A 16,442-nucleotide genomic window follows, 5' to 3' on the forward strand; every position below is an offset into this window, starting at 1 on the left:
GGAAGGGTTCCTTGTTTCCTCTGCCATCCGTATGGGCTCCATTCAAAGCTGGGGCTGGGAAGATGGAGAGGCAATCAGAGCCATGTGTATTGCCTCTGAGAAGGGCAGTGCAGGTCATACCAAATGAAGGCCTGTAATCCTCAGATTGCATTTCCTGCTGCTTGCCTTGTTTTTCGCTCCTTGCCCCAGGCTGGATGTAAACCAGATACAGAAAACTGCAGAGAGCAGGGGGACTTCTCAGAGGTCTACAAATGACCTTAACCTGAGCTGCTGCAAGGACAAGATTTGGAGTGCTGGGAGGAGGGAGAGGGCATGGGGGCACTCCTGGTTGCTCTAATCCCATTTCCCTGTGCAGGGGGGACTGCAGGCAATGCTTTCCATACTCTGGCTGGTGCAGCTCACCAGCTACTCCCACATGAGCTTCCCAAGCAGAAGCAAGCATGGTACACAAGTCTTGCAGTGCTTATAGGGAACTGTGGAATGAAATGGGGACAGGCAGCCATTCCTCAGAGGCTAGTCCTGGCTCAGTGTCTTCGCAGTGCAGCTACCCTCTGGATCCTGGGTTGTGTGCAGTGTGTTCTCCCTAGGTGATGCTTGTTCTGTCTGCTCCCCCTTCCATGGCCATGTTTTCCCCAGCTCTGTCCTGTCCATGGTTTTTGTTGTAGAAAAGCAGCTTCATGTAGCCCTCTGCTCCCCATGTGCCATCTCATCTCCGTGGTGTTCCTTCTCCCAGCGCTTCCTTGCCCCCACCTGTTTCAGGGTCTGAATCTCTCTGCAGTGGGGGTGTGGAAAAGCTTCCTGGGAAGCTCTCCTGGCATTAGTGGTACAAACAGGCTTAAAAGGGAGTTTCTGTGGCACAGAATCATCTTGATCCTCAGGGAGTCTGTTCCTGAGGATGCTGAGGTTGGCAGCCACCAATGAAGAAATGTCCCTGACTGAGGTAGGGGGAGACTGAATCCTAGCTCACTGTTCATAAAACCCTTCCCTTACACTATGTGTGCAGCTGTGTACACACCTGACCCCCACCTCTGAGCCTTTTGGTTGCCAAGCAAAGGAGATGTGGGTCCAGTTGTTTATTTACACATCTGTTTTTCAAGTAAACCCCCTAAAATCTGTAGAGGAACGTTGGTCACTTGGCACAAGTCCTTTTCCCTCTGGGGCCCACCCCTGCCAGCACTGTGGCTTTTGCTAGCAGAGGTGAATTGCCCGGGGCCTGGCTGTCACCAGTGGCTGGGGTGCACCAGGGCTCTGTACAACAAGAAGTTATTAATGCTGCTGTCCTGGCTGGTTGCCACATCAGCTTACAGTCCTGAGTGTCTGCTGAAGGACCAGCTGGGGATCGTGGCATTCTTCCCTTCTCACTACGCTTACCTACTGTTAAACAGCCCCTGTGCAGCCTCTTAGCCAGGCACAGAGCTGCAGTTCCCATGTATAGGCTGGAGTTGGTCCCATGAAGGGCAGAGCCTCCTTTGCTCCTACAAAGGCCCAGCGAGCTGTGCAGTGCTCGAGGGCCCTTGTGCCTTCAAGTGGGTGCGTGCGTGTCAATGGGCTGCGCTTCATGGGCTTGGCAAGTGGAACTGGGATGAGGGGCTGGCACAAGCAGAAATGATTTCTCCAACACACAGGGAGCTCACATGCAGGTGCTAACCTGGTGTCTCAGTAGATAGACTGCAAAGGCAAGAAGGGTTTTTACTTGGAAAAAAGAGCTGCAGTCTTTTTCAGGAGGACCTGGCCACATTAATTTAGCTGTGTGTCGGAGACTTGAAGCAATGATGGGGCAAGAGGGTGGCTGTCAGCAGCCTTTCCTCCATGGAACAGCATCTTTGGGGGTGATACGAAGCAGCAACATGCTCACATTGGCCCAGGGCCTGTAATGAGCAGCTAACCCAGATATAAGCCTCCTATGACGTTGACTTGAAACAGGCTGGTGCCTGCTACTAAATATTCCCTCCTAAGCTAGTCTGAGTTTCAGCCTTAACGCGATTGATTTGTTCTGACCTCTTTTTATGGTGCTCTAAACAGCATCACAGTGAATTTCACATTCAAGCATGAAATGCTGACCCAGTCATTTTAAGGGCAAAGAGAAACATACTGGCTAGATGCCTCCTGCCCTGAGGGCTGGATGCCTGCGGCAGTAGAGTTGGGAATTGGAACTGCTACATATAAATTAAGACTTACCGTTTCAATTAAGCCATTTCTAGTTCCTGCTCCCTAGGTATATGTTTTCTTTTCTTCTGCAATGAACAGCAAGGGTTTGAACCGTTCCGGAGCAAAACTCAGAGGATGGTGTGTCTTGAGCAGAGAAATCAGGAGAAAGAGGCTATTAAACTGTTATTCAAGAATACTACCAAGGGATGGAGAGGAGGGGCTGAGACTTGGGACACTGAGCTGACAGCTGCTGTCCCTGAGCTGCTGCCTTTCTTCACCTTTACAGCCAAAGTCTGGATCTGTAGCTTCAGATTAACTGCATTTTACAAGCTAAGTAGTGACAGGATACATCTGAATTTGCCCACTTTTGGTTCAGCTCTCCCACATCGTGCCCTCATCTGCACTAGGATGTGGGCTTAGCAGAGCATAGCCAGTGCGTTCCCCAGGACATTCACTGTGCAAAAGGGTCCCAATAAATGCAAGCTGTGCACTTCCTTATTGTCAGCCTTTGGTGTCTGTGTGATGCCCTAAGCTGATACGTCTGCGTGGGGCTGGTATTTCGCAGCAGGAGATGAAGGCTCCTGTTGAGGAGGGCTCCCCACAGCCACAGTGCCCCTCAAGAGCCTGTTTCTTCTTTTCCAGCAATCCCCCTCACTGCGTATGGACCCATGGCAGCAGCAGCCGCTGCGGCAGCCGTGGTGCGAGGGACAGGTAACTGCCACCTTCCCCCCCAGCGCAGTGCCCGGTCACAGTGTCCGGTCACGGAGGTTTGCAATGGGCTGCGGGAGGGGGGTGGGAACGGGGTTGCACTTTTGGGATCTTCACTCTGTAGTTCTGCTGCCTCCTGTAGGCTCCACCCCCAGTCGCACCGGTGGATTTCTGGGCACCACCAGCCCCGGGCCGATGGCAGAGCTTTATGGAGCCGCCAACCAGGACTCAGGGGTCAGCAGTTACATCAGTGCTGCCAGTCCAGCCCCGAGCACCGGCTTTGGCCACAGCCTAGGGGTGAGTGTTCTCTGCCAGGATCTGGGGAGGAAGATGGAAAGTGGCATGGCCAGGGAAGGGGCTGCATCTCCACGGGGTGATGGAGGTGGGCAGCTCTCAGCCCACAGCCTGCTTTCTGGTTAAGAAACATCACCTGCCACAGCATTTGCTATACTGCTGGTGAGCCCAGAGCACAGGTGGACAGTGCAGAATGCAGCAGTTCACTTGGAGCTCGTGTCCCTGGTCTCCGCTGGCTTTCCCTGACCGTTCAAGGTCTTCACTTCCAGACCTTTCCCTGATCTGGCCCAGACTTCCTAAGAGCTCATCTTGGCCCTGATGCAGGGTGTTACGCTCTTTAGGTGCAGCACCTCCAACTGAAACCAGCCTTCCCAGCATAACTGGATATGTGGTCGTAATGCTTCACTTCTTAAGAGTGGGGTTTTAACTCTTTTCACAGGGTCCCTTGATTGCAACAGCTTTTACCAATGGGTATCACTGAAGCTGGGGACCAAGGAGGCAGGAGGTAAGAGCTTCAAACAGGAACGGGTAATGAGAGAAGTTCTGAGCTGGCCCCTGTGTTTGGGCACTCTGGGTGCTGCTGCGATGCTTCCTGGCCTGACCCAGCGTGCAGGAGGAGTTCTGTGCCCAGCCTGGGCTCCCTTCTGCACCAGCAGCTTGTAGGTTGAGTTTTTGCTTTATGCTTCTCAAGCTGGGAGTGCTGCAGAGGTCACCTAGTGTCTGGGTACAAAGAGGATGGAAACAGGAGCACCGAAAGAGGAAAGGTCTGCAGGGTTGGCCAGAATCACAACGCAGTAGTGGTCCTGAGGGACAAGCTTGGCTCGCTTGCATGGCTGGGGAAGCCTCCTCCATGCAGCTGGTTGTTCTCACTGCTGCTGAGATCCCTGTCTCCCAGGATTGAGGTGGGATTGAGGTTTTTCCTCTCCTGCCTAGGAGAAGGGCAGAAGGAAAATCTGAGTCTGATCAGTTCTGTTTCTGCTCCTCGGATGGGCTTCAGAGGGAGCTGGTGGGATGGTCTCTGTTTGCTTTGCAAGTTAGCTAGCTTAAGATGAAAATGAATTAACCCCCTTTGCCAGCTTTTCAGTAAGGAGGGCAAAACCTTGCAGGAAGCAGTGTCCCAACAGGACACTCCAGGAGCGCTGGAGAAGCGGCTGGACCCTGGCAGGTCACAGGCCTCCCGGGGGCCAGCAGTGCCACAGGCCCAGGCAGGCTGTGCAGCATGTGGGGCCTTGTTCCACTATTAAAGGTGGAAGCATCTCTGCTGTGCCCCATCCCTGTGCCCATGCGATGCAGGGCAAGCCTGTGCTGGGGCAAGTTTGGGTGCTGCGTGTTTCTGTGAGATCACACCGGGAGAACACCCCACGAGAAAAGCTGTTGGTTGTTCTCGATCCCGTCGCTTCCCTCCCCTGCTGTGTCCCGCAGATTCCCCAGTGACCTAACCGAGGACAGCGAGCGGCTGGAGGATGGGGTGAGCCTCGGGGGATGAGCCAAGGTTACCTTTTTCTTGAATCAAACTGCACACTGCCGGCTGGCTGCCAGGCTCCTGCCGCCCTGCCCTGATCTCTGCCCTTGACCAGACCACACTGGACTGAACCCAAGGAGATCATCTCGCTTTCTTACTAACCACCGACGGTTTACGCTTCCCCCCCTGCCCCCAGCCCACTGATTCTTCTTTTATTTATTTTAGTAGTGGTTAGGTTTATTTTTTTATTTTATTTTTGTATCTTTGGGGGGGAGGGGGGGGCCCTTACCCCTTCTTTTTGTTGTTTGCTCTTTCCCGAGCTAGTAGACCTATTTTATGAATTGGCTTTGTGATTGTGTTAGGTAGTTTTTATTGAGGAGTATTTTTATTTGGCTTTGAAACTGTTTGGAATATTTTCGACTCTGTTGTTGTTGTCGTCAGTGTTTTTAAAGCACGGTATGTGACAAGAATGCAGTTCTGAAGGGAAGAGAAGAGACGCAGAGAGAGCAAAGGCAGAGAGGAACTGCTGTATTTCTATTTTTTTTTTTTTAAAGAAACTGTTTTTAATTGTTTCTGTTTTGTAAATGTGAGGCTTTGAAAAGTGTGAAACTCCAAGGATCCGAACGCGTTGGACACGGCTATGGAACAGAACAAATGTATATTTTGCTAAGTGAGAAACACTATCCTTACAGCTGAAAGAGCTTGGGGGTTTTTGGGTTGTTTTGTTTTTTTTTTTTCCTTAGGTTTAGTTTTCTGTGGGGTTTTCTTTCTCCTCCTGTATAATATGTAAATATTGTGAGCTGAACCTGGCTGCTGCCTGCAGCCTGGCTCCCAGGAGCAGCACCAGGTCCTGGACCTGGTGCCGCAGCGTGAGCAATACTCTCCAGCAGAATCCTGACAGGACTCCGTTCTTTTTTTGTACACCTTTTACTGTAAGATTTTAAGACCTCTGTTGAGATGAAAGGGGGGGTGGGGGGGTGAAACGTACCAGCCATCGGCTGGTTTGCTGAGCGGGTTAAAGCTGCTTCCAATTGCTCGATGTACAGACTCCATCACTGGGCTCCGTAGTGCCAGCCTCTGGCTTGGCTTTAGGTAAAGGGCTTTAACGCCATTGCTTGTCTTGGTTACTTTGAAAGGAATTCACTCTCCAAATGCTATCGCTTGTGTCAAGATTTCCTGGGAAGGGGCTCCTCCTCTGGAGGTGAGGGTATTGGAATGGGTTTCAGCCAGGGCCAGGGGGAGGTTTGGGTGGTTGTTCTCTGAAGGGCAGGGCGCTGGGCTGGGGAGTCATTAATGGGGGAGGAAAGCATTAGGGTGGTGATTTGGGGGCGGGTTAAGGGCTTCTCAGGGATTATATGAATTATAGAATTGCAGCTTCCCGTTTGCTTTACTCTGTGTTCTAAAGACTGTGGGAATTTGTCCCTTCCTGTGCCAGGGGTGAGCTGGTCCCTTCTCCAGAACCTGCTGGGGCTTCCCCTGGTGTGATCCAGGCCCCTGCTAACAAACACTGTGCCAGGGGAGGTCTCCAGCAGCAGTACACGGGGCAGGTTTGGGTCTGGATTTCAGTGAACCAAAGACCTTGTTAAGGGGGGTGATTAAGCCTTTCATTAAGATGCAGCCAAACTCTTTTCCCAGGGAAATAACAGCTTCATCTTAAGTTTTAAAAATCATTCCCTCTCTTCCCCCAAACTGAGCCCCTGTAAGGGAGAAGGGCATTTAGGGAAGGACTGGGAGGGCCACTGTGCTCACAGGGTCCTCTTCACTTCCATCCTTTCCCTGTCTGCCAGAGCTTGTCCTGACCCAGGCGATGTGTTTGGAGAGTTCTGTTTAGGTAAAGAGGGTACGTAACAGATCAGTACTGAAAACACAAAGCAATAATTTTTGTTACTGAGACAAGAGTCTGTATGTCTGTTTTTTTAAATATTTCCTAATTAAAGAAGAGCTGCATTTTATTGGGTTTATTTTTATTCTATATACTTCAAATTTGGGTCTGCGGACAGCGCTTTCCTCTCTCTTTGATAGACGCGCTGAGCTGCTTCCGTGCCCCCTCCAGACATCCAAGGCCAGTTGTGCTGCTGCTGGGCTGTGATCACTCTCTGGCCAGTGCTGCCGCTGCCTGGAGACTGGGGCTCCGGTTTCAGGGTGGGCATTTTTTTTAAAGGAATAAAAGCTGTGTTTTTAAGCCAGTAAGTTATTACACTCCCGTGTTTGTTCTCTCCACACCTGTAACCCTTTTTCCAGATTTCAGTTTTAAATTCCTAATAAATTATTTGAAAACTGTCCTTCTCTGTCATTATTTGGGGGTGGGAGGTTTTCGCATGGACATCTCAGGTGAACTTAGACCTAGCCAGACTCGCATCCTGCTATTAGGATAAAAGCCCCAGGCAGGGCTCTCTCTTCTGCTCCCAGTCTTTGGAGTGGCCCAGTTTCTGATATGCGGCAGGTCTGGTTTTAACAGATCATGTCTCTTCTTTATGTTCCAGAGGTTTTGTATGGATACATGTAGATTGAAGAAGGGAGAAGCTACTGTGGTGCTCGGCAGTTTGGTGGACCAAGGAGGCTTGATCCAAGACAGTAAAATGTGGAGATGGGAAGGGAAGAAAAGTCCTTAACAGACAGCCCTGCAAGAGGAAGGTGAATTGTGACAGTGTGAAATAGCAGGGAACCCTGCACAGCAGGTCTTAAATACAGACAAGTCTTAAAAATACCTTAAGGCTCAACCCTGTAAGTTTAGGAACCAGCTGTAAGTTGGGATGTCTTCACAAGCATACCAAGGACCAGAGGCTTGGTATGCAGCACAGGTTGGGGGAAGCCAAAAATAGCATTGGTGAAAAGCTTTTCCCTGCTGGGATTTTTCTCAGGAGGCATTCTAATAATGCTCACACGGCCACTTTCCCACACCTGGTGATCCTCTGGTTGAATACAAATGAGTGAAAGCCAAGATACAGCAGGTTTTTTTGCTTTGTGACTTAAAAAAAGCCAGTTTATTGGAAGGTTTTTTGCAATATCAATAATAAATTGGACGTTGAGAAGTGAGGGAAGAGGAACCAGGGTCTTAAGGTTCATAGGTAGGAGAACAGAGAAATAATAATTCTAAAAAGAGTAAAGGTGGCCAAAGCAGCAAAGGAGAAAGAAAACCCTTCAGTGGGTATTGAAGGGAAAGTCAGCAGGTTGATCTGTGGGCAAAAGATGAAATTCTTTTCTCTGAGCTGTGATACAGACTGTCCTTTACCACAGCCTTTAATGTGTGCTCAGTGTTCTATTACGATATGAGAATCTTGACTCTGTAATGCAGCATCTGTTTGGCTTTAGGTAACCTCTAAGTGGGGAATACCAGAGAAAAAGAGCTTAGGAGAGAGCAAAAATGTTAGAATGTTGCATGTCTAGCTTTAACTAGATGTCCTATGGACATGTCAACATCCCATGGATGTTATGGGCACCCTAGCATAGTTACAGACCCTTACAGAAATGTGCATCTGAACCTACTGAAGGGTGGCGGACCCCAGGTCTCCTGAATAAGCTCTCTGGTTTATTAGGCTGTTGTGGAAATGTGGGCTTTGCCTCTTCCTCCGCTCTGAAAAATGGAAGGTATTTTTGGTGCTATCAAGTGAGCTGTCTAGGATCTGTATCTTGAGTGTGTCAAAATGCCAAGCCTGTAGCCTTGACAGTGTTAGATCCTCTGGGCTCTAAACGCAAGTGCAGTGTTTGAACTTGCCCCCTGCTGACTCCAGAAAGCTTTTTCTTACCCGTTTTTTGATCTTTCAATGTTCCCAGCTTGCCTCATGCCTTGGCATAGAGAAGAACCAAAGGGCCTGACTGAGTTCTGCATTGGTGGTGGAGAAACTGCTGTCTCTAACCTGAGTCCACTGTGTGTTGAAACTTCTAAGCCCAGTTCAATTCCAGTGTAATTCTCTTACAGTCATGCAAACCCAGGCACTACTCCTTGTGTAAGCCCGACACAGAGGCTTTCCAGGTTGCCTTTGTTTCACGCCTAGTAGTACCTCCATCTCCTCTATGGTTTCAAAGTATAAAAAAGTTTGGGGTTTTTTTTCAGTTCAGCTTATGCTAAATAGTCATTTGGGGTGAGTGGATGACTTGTACTCTGTTCTCTGAATTAGGCAAGGAGAATCCATAGATAAATACAGCATTAACCGGTTAAGTGGGACACCATAAAAGAAGATGACAGTGTTAGCAGGATTGTTAATGGTGTGTGCCAGCAATTTCCAACATAACTACCACACTGCTACTGTTGTTGAGTAGAGAGTCCTTAAAAATGTCCAGATCTTTCACTTTCAGGCTGGCTTCTAATAGTAGCATTAGAAGAATTTGATAGCAAGAATCCAGAAAGCAAATATTTGCCTTCTTGGCTTTCACAGATTTAACTACCCTGGCCTTCAACTGGTCAAGTCACAACCTGCTGTCCACAGCCTTCCGAAGGAAGGAGCCTGCATTTAGTAACATAAATAATGGCTTGCTTATCTCATACCCATGTCAAGGTGAGCTGCTTGTATAAAACCCCAACTTTCTTCAGCACCAGCCTCTCCACCAAGTCCTCTGAGAATGAAGTCCCTGGTCCTGCTCCTCGTGCTGTCTGGTGGGTAGGTGGCACTCGCCGGGACTGGTTACACCGTTCCTCACTCTAACCTTTGTGTCTTTTCCCAGTGGGTGCAGCCAGCGGTGCCGGCTTATCCCGGGCCGTGTGGGAGTTCCGCAGCATGATCAAGTGCACCATGCCGGACAGCCGTCCTCTGCTGGAACTTGCTGACTATGGCTGCTACTGCGGCTTGGGAGGCAGCGGAACACCGGTGGATGACCTTGACAGGTTCGTAGGACTCCGCTTTTACAAACCCCTTTCCTTCCTTATGCTTTCATGGTTCTGGCCCTGTCTATAAATGTTCACCCAACTCTCTGGCTGCTGTGAATGAAGCTCTCTCCCAAAGACCGATTCAAGGAAAAACAGACGTGCAGTCTCACACCTTGATGCAGTATTACTAAGATAAAATATAATCCAAATAACTCTGTTTTCTGTGGCAGTTATGCTGCACTTATTCCAGCTCTTTTTAATGCAGCAGTGCTGGGCCAGGAGCCTGGATGCAGCTCTGCTCCCACTGCTCCATGCACAGCAACCAACACCTGCAGGGCTGAGCTGTAAAACACTAAGCAGCAGCATAGGCAGTTTAGAGATCACCCAAGTCTGATGGCCAGGACGCAGTGAGTTGTGCTGGCTGTCAGCTCTTCAGTGACCTGGCACCGATAGGGCACATAGGGTAAATGCTGGCTTTTGCTTTCCTAGTGCCCAGCAGACAACCGTAAAGATGTTCCACTCAGTAGATGTGTATCAGGCACCTCCTGGAGCATTAGCTGGCAGAACTGTGCCCCTTTGAGATCCTTTGTATCTGCCCTCCTACCAATGAGTATCTCTTTTTGTGTTCAGTGACTAGTCTAGTCAAAGCAGTATCAGTGTATTTACGTGTCTTACAGTTCAGATGTGTTTCTGGTATTTTCTGACCTTTCCCTCCTTGTTTTCTAGGTGCTGCCAAGTACATGATAACTGCTACTCGCAGGCAAAGAAACTAGAAGCCTGCAGATTCCTGGTGGACAACCCCTACACAAATTCATACAGCTTCAGCTGCTCCAGCGGGCAGATTACATGTAAAAGTATGTCCACTTCCACATCACTCCAACCATCACTCCAGCCTCTCTTCTGAAGGAATGGGGCTATTACACTCCACACTTCTGTGGCACGATGGCGCTGGGCAAGTCCCTGCCAGGGGGTTGGTTGTTAGACACAGGGCACCTCACACAGTCCATCTACCACACAGTTCCAAGTTTATTAAGATATATGGTATCAGCACATAGGGAAAGTTGTCCCCTCTTCAGGGGATTGAGTGGCACTTTTCTGCTAGTCCTTTAATGCAGTAGTTAAGAGATCGGCGTGCTAACTGGGAAGTCACATCCCTAATGTAATGGTGGAGCTTTCCAAGGGCACTGGAATGGGGATGAACAGCGGATAGGCTGGCAAAGGCCTGCAGGGAAGGAGAAGAGGGGGTCTGGCTCAGTTTTGCGGTCGCACCCCCAAACCGACGGCAGCAGCGGGAGGGCTGCGCCCCGGCAGCACAAAGGTACCGCCATGGCTGCCGAAGGGAGGAGCTGCGGGTCTGACCGCTCCTGCTCTCTCCTGCAGGCAGCAACAACGAGTGCGAGATGTTCATCTGCAACTGCGACCGCGCCGCCGCCATGTGCTTCGCCACGGCCACCTACCACCCCGAGCACAGCAGGCTGGACACGGAGCGGTACTGCCGCTAGCGCCGGGCCGTTCCCACCGCAATAAACACCTTGCAACGCCCGCGGGCCTCGCTGCGCCGCGCTGAGGGAGCGCCTGGGGATGGCGGGGGGGGAATGGGGGCGTGTCTCTGCCGACGGCCCGCTGCGGCGGCCCCGCCCCGCGCTCTCTGATTGGCCAATGGGAGCGGGCGGCGGGAGCAGGTGCGTCCCGCGGGGCAGCCCCGCCTCCCTGCGCGGCCCCGCCACCTCCGCTGAGGTACCGGCGGGGCCGCGCTCCCCCCTGAGGTACCGGCGGGGCCGCGCTCCCCCCTGAGGTACCGGCGGGGCCGCGCTCCCCTCTGAGGTACCGGCGGGGCCGCGCTCCCCCCCTGAGGTACCCGCGGGGCCGCGCTCCCCCCTGAGGTACCGGCGGGGCCGCGCTCCCCTCTGAGGTACCGGCGGGACCGCGCTCCCCCCCTGAGGTACCGGCGGGGCCGCGCTTCCCTCTGAGGTACCCGCGGGGCCGCGCTCCCCCCTGAGGTACCGGCGGGGCCGCGCTCCCCCCCTGAGGTACCGGCGGGGCCGCGCTCCCCCCCTGAGGTACCCGCGGGGCCGCGCTCCCCCCCCGAGGTACCCGCGGGGCCGCGCTCCCCTCTGAGGTACCCGTGGGGCCGCGCTCTCTTCTAAGGTACCTGCGGCCCAGCGGCTGCTTACCCTTGCCAGGGTCTCTTCAGGTCTGCCCTCCCGGGAAGCGTGGAGCACAGCCGCTGCCCCTCGGGCTGCCCCCGTGTCGGCTACCGCGCTGCTGCCCCTCTTGGGGGTGTGTATCCCTCGGGGTATGGCTGTGTGAGGGGCTTGAGCCTCTGGCTGTTAGCTGCTCTGGGAGACCCTTATGAGAGAGGCCTGTGCCTGTCTAGCGCTGTGCGTCCTCAGGAGCTGGAGGGAAAGGGGAGACGTTGTCCTGGAAACCAGAGGAGGGCAGGGAGCCTCTCTAAAGGACCATATCTACCCCAGTTTTCCTGCCCTGACAGGGTCCTGTGCCAAAGTTTCCACCCAGACTTAGTCCTGTCACACTACAAAGGTGGTTTTGCTGGCAGAGGCTTTCAGGAAGGTGTTGGTGAGCTGTAGCAGGGGCTGTTGTGACCCAGCTTCCTGACAGGGCAGGAGGAAGGCCATGCTTCATCACCAGGAAACAGCTCTCTTGCTTCCACCAGCTGGAGAATAGCATACAGCCCACCCTGTCATCTTTGATCAGGTACAGGATGGAGACCTTGGATGAGTTTGATGAGTATCCCCTCAGTGTATCATTTTGCAAGCTGATTTCATTAGAGGAATTTGAGGAGCAGTCCTTGTCCTACACCTAGCAATGCCTGCGTGAACTGTACTCAAGACATGGAGCAGAACCCAAGGATCTGCAAGAGGGCCCTGAGAAATCAGAAACAGATGGAGAAGGAAGCAGCTGGCTTGATATCTTATTTGAAGGTACTCGCAATGCTTCCCTTGTGAAGGTCATGGGATTTTTTCAGGGCATTGGGATGATAATGAGATGGTGAATTGCACTTTTTTGTCCTCTTACAAAAAGTGTGTGTCTCAGCTGGGTACTCTGTCTTCAGGCAGATTGAGTCCTAGTTTTATACCAATATTCATTGCATATTTTTCCTTGGGTGTTTGTGTACAAAACTGTACAAAATGTTTTAATTTCCTGGAGATACTGAGCTTTTGGGGTCCTACACAGCAATCCTGAGGATGCTGGCTGCACTCCCACCATTGGCTTAGATGAATCATTCCTACAGCTGGAAGTGCAAGATGAGGTCTCCTGTCCTCAACTGTTTGTAAAATAGTAAAGGTCCTGAGTGAATGTTACTGAAATATCTTTGTAGGGATAAATAATAAATCCCATTGTAGAGAAAAAAGTAAAATACCATTACTAGAAGAAACATGGCCCTTTCGAGCTCTGTCATCACAAGCAGGGAAGAGCTGAGGTGCAGCATGTCAGAAACTATTGGTATAAATTTTTCCTTGTAGTAGGAATTCTCTAGATTTGAGGTGAGTAGTATATGTCCTGGTATCCAGCATTTGGGCCATGCTGGCCTTCCCTAACTAAGCTCAATGGGTAGGTGAAGGCACCAATTCACTCTCTAGGTCTGACTCCATACAGGTTTTTATAAGCCTGCACTTATGTTTAGTCCCTTGATGATGTTTCACATTTACATGTCACTTTAGCAGTGCAAAGGACCTAACTGTAAATTTAAACAGTCCCCCTGAGCCAGCCCATAGACAGGGAATCCTCCCACATCATGTAAAGTGAGAGGCCCTAATAAATGGTGCAGCTGGGGAGGCTGAAGGGGTTGTGCAAAGTGGCTCTTCAGGAATGTTGTGGCCAGAGCCTCAGAGCAGGCCAGTGATTGCTTTAACTGACTTACTGCCTGCTTGTGGGGAGTACAAATGCGAAGATCTTTTGCCATCCTGGTCTGTGTTTCTGTTTCAAGGCCAGAAGCAGAGCGCCTCAAATACCAGGTGCTCTGCAAGCATGGGAGCTCTGAAACCCTACACACACCCCCACAGCCGGTGTGTGAGATGTTGGGGGGATGATGGCCCTGTGTTGCAGAAGTGAAGTCCTAGTCTCTTATCTTTCTTTTCTCTATTGTTGTTTTCCAGGCCAAGATTTTTCGGGCTCTGCAGAGAGACCTGAATTACTGTAACTCTATGGGTGTTGCAGAGATGAAAGACAAAGTGCTTCTGAGACAAGACATGCAGATTGCAAACAACTATGCTCATGGTAATGAGCGTGTTTCAGTTTCTATTTGGGCCTGGAGACCAATAGCAGACACTTGTACTGTTGCTCTTCCTCTCAGGCTCAGCTCTTCTTCTCTGCCACTGTCTTTTTAGTGATGCAGAAAAGAAAAAATGCAGAATGTGGTAATTTTGTATCTTTCCTTAATGGGAAGAGAGAGGATCAGGGTGCTGCACTCTGAACTGCAGATATCATCTGTATCTGGAAGAGTGGTTTTAAACCCCAACTGGCTTGACCCTGTCTTTCACTTTCCTAAAGCAGTTTTATTCCTGATCATTCAGGAAAGACCTGGGGCAGAATAGTGGTACTGTTTATCTACCATGTCTTTCGTGCTTTTTCTTAGTAAACCTCAGGAAAGGCATGGGCCACAGTATTATGTCTATTGCAATGTGGAGAACAGATGCAGAGAGGCAAAGTGCCTTTCTGAATGTCACAGTGTGACTTCAGGATTAATCAAAGGACTGGGAGTTCACTCTGGTCTCATCCTTCCAAGCCTAGTGCCCTGCCCCCTGGGCAGCACTACCAAAGTTTCCTTCTTCACTTTGATTCCTCTGCGTGCCTCTTGGTTATCCTGTGGCCTCTGGGGCTGGGTGCCCCAGAAAATAAGAGACGTAAAGAATATGCATCTGTTAGAGCAGCAATGTTTATTAGAATAGATGGAAGAATGTTTGAGTAATAAATATGCAGCATTTTGAAAGCACTTACTGCTAGTGTTCCACAAACAAGGCACAGAATAAAACACACCCGGTGAAGGGGGCGGCAAACCATTGAGTTGAAAATACTACTTTGATTTTCATTTCAGAGGGAGAATTTACTGCTATTGAAGTCTGTATCAAAAATTCCTTGAGTTAGAAGAAGAACTTAGGTCTCTGTTCAGTATTTTCTTCTCTGGCCCCAGGTCGAAGCCTGATTTTTAGTTTCCAGGCCATATAGGGGGTATATATAAGCCTCTAAGAAATTGGACAATTATCCCTCTTCAGTACTGACTGTTCCTGCAGTTTGGGTCAGTGGGGCAAGGCCCTCATAGTGAAATAAATCAGATCCTGTGTGGTTCATATGCCAGCTGTTGCAGAGCTGCTTTTCCCTGCGTCTCTCCTCTCTGGGGCCTGATCCACTTCCTCTCCACTCTCCTGATTGGCCCAGCTCCTGTTGAGAGTGTCACTACCCTGCAGCTCCTTGGACACCACCTGTATGCATAATGTGAGAAACCACACTGCTTACAATGTGTGCACAACACCAAAAATCTCCTGTAGCCCACCAAGCTGGAGTATAGGAATAGCCAGCTGTGCTAGACATAGAGAAGTCTGTGATGTGCAAAAACCCTCAAAGCCAGTCACTGCTCTGCTGGTATCAAGTGAAATAAGCAGCTATCAAAGTGAGTGCTCCACAGATTTTGTCATGCATTTGGTCTGGTGGCTGGGCCTGCTGGTGGGATGCCAAGGGTGTGGGATTCCAGTGCTGCTGGCATAGGAATGGGGACCATATATGTCTCTTAGGTCACCCTCTCTTACCCTGTTTTGTTGTGGAGAGTGGTCCTTGGAAAGACAGGCAGTATGGAGATAGGAACAAGGCTCAGAATACTTTCTTTCATGGCATTTTTGAGAGACCAGTGACTGTTTATTGAAGACTGGAACTCAAAAACTTTACCCAGCTTGTCTCTGACATTTTTTGTGACTTTCTGGATTGTGTCAGACTGCTTATGTCTACTAAAACATACTTGCTCATAGAGCTAGATGCTCTTTTGCCACCTGGAGAGAAAAGAGCAAGTTCAATACAAATAGAAATACTGTTTCTGCTGTGGCTTTTTGTACATGCATGCTATTTATTCCAGTTTAATAGGCAGAAGTCTTTTTAAGACAGTGTGAACAGAACTGAGCATCAGTGGAGACTATTACAAGTGAGGGAGCAGAAGTGATGGCTTGCAACAGTGTGTACAAGCCATGAACCTGGCTTCCTAAATGTGAGGGTTTGCTGAGCAAGTGCTTAGATGCTCAGCTGCCTGTGCCCCATTGAGCTGAACTGCTTAAGTCTGCCTAGAAAGAACCTAGATATTCTGTTGATTTAATTGCTCTGTCATGCAGGCTTATCTCCTTGAACTGGTTCACTTGTAGGTCACTTGTTTCCTGTGCTTTGGCCTATGACTAGCATATGCTTCCCTCACACTGTATCTGCATGCGGGAGGTGGGTAAAAGCCTGCTGAGAGGACTTCTGCTCCCTTCCCCAATGCACCAAACGGTAGTGTTGTTTTAGTGACCAGTAAGACTGACTCCAGTTCTTCTGCATCCCAATAGTATGTGCCATAAAAGCAGGGCAAGGCTTTCTCTGCCCATTATGGAGAAGGAGCTATACCTCCTTCTGTATAAAGTATTTGAGATGATTTGTCTGCTAAATGCTGTTTGCAAGTACTGTGGTATTATGGGTTTGGTAACAGCCTGAGAGCATATAGTAAACTAGTTCAGCAGACGGTTAAGTGTAATAGGAGAAGCTGGAGAGGGAAAGGCCTTCAGTGTTATGGGTTCTGGTCACTGGAGGGTGCTGGCAGAGGAGGGTCCAGCCCACACCTTGCTGAAATGGCCCTGCAGCCTTCGTTGCTGCTCCCAAAGGCTTCTCTCCATGGGAATGGCCAGCATGAATTACAGAAGTTCAGGGAAAGCACAGAAAGGTGGCTGATATTCTGTGGACTTTTTAGAAGGTATTAACCCAGATCATCTGTTTTTCTGCTGGGTATAGTATTGCATATGCCTCTTTTTTTATCACCACCTGAGCAGAAAA

General features: G+C 50.2%; 2 protein-coding genes across 5 annotated transcripts in view; both read left to right on the forward strand.

Moving 5' to 3' along the window:
• MSI1 (musashi RNA binding protein 1) overlaps positions 1-6,894 on the forward strand; it is a 30,882-nt gene extending 23,988 nt beyond the window's left edge. For 3 of the 4 annotated variants that reach the window (XM_057411274.1, XM_057411276.1, XM_057411277.1), the window contains 4 exons: positions 2,791-2,859; positions 2,981-3,153; positions 3,590-3,655; positions 4,573-6,894. In XM_057411274.1, coding sequence (XP_057267257.1) covers positions 2,791-2,859; positions 2,981-3,153; positions 3,590-3,631 — 284 coding nt within the window. In that variant the 3' untranslated portion in view covers positions 3,632-3,655; positions 4,573-6,894. The remainder of the gene's footprint in view (positions 1-2,790; positions 2,860-2,980; positions 3,154-3,589; positions 3,656-4,572) is intronic. The other variant, XM_057411275.1, reaches the window with a different exon arrangement.
• A 2,189-nt stretch (positions 6,895-9,083) lies between these two features.
• On the forward strand, positions 9,084-10,931 carry PLA2G1B (phospholipase A2 group IB). Its single transcript, XM_057411341.1, has 4 exons — positions 9,084-9,206; positions 9,275-9,434; positions 10,143-10,270; positions 10,797-10,931. Exons 1-4 carry the CDS (start codon positions 9,173-9,175, stop codon positions 10,916-10,918), a joined length of 444 nt encoding a protein of 147 aa, XP_057267324.1. The 5' UTR covers positions 9,084-9,172; the 3' UTR covers positions 10,919-10,931.
• The last annotated feature ends 5,511 nt before the right edge of the window (positions 10,932-16,442 follow it).

The sequence above is a fragment of the Pezoporus wallicus genome, unplaced genomic scaffold (assembly GCF_028554395.1).
Source record: "Pezoporus wallicus isolate ANWC-B61680 ecotype Strahan unplaced genomic scaffold, APGP_CSIRO_Pwel_v1 contig_6401, whole genome shotgun sequence".
Classification (NCBI taxonomy): domain Eukaryota; kingdom Metazoa; phylum Chordata; class Aves; order Psittaciformes; family Psittacidae; genus Pezoporus; species Pezoporus wallicus.

Excerpts from the sequence above, each read along its gene's own strand:
- PLA2G1B (XM_057411341.1), top strand. The coding sequence starts at position 9,173 with ATGAAGTCCCTGGTCCTGCTCCTCGTGCTGTCTG. Across the intron at positions 9,207-9,274 it reads CCTGCTCCTCGTGCTGTCTG|TGGGTGCAGCCAGCGGTGCC; the intron begins GTGGGTAGGTGG and ends GTCTTTTCCCAG. Across the intron at positions 10,271-10,796 it reads CGGGCAGATTACATGTAAAA|GCAGCAACAACGAGTGCGAG; the intron begins GTATGTCCACTT and ends TCTCTCCTGCAG.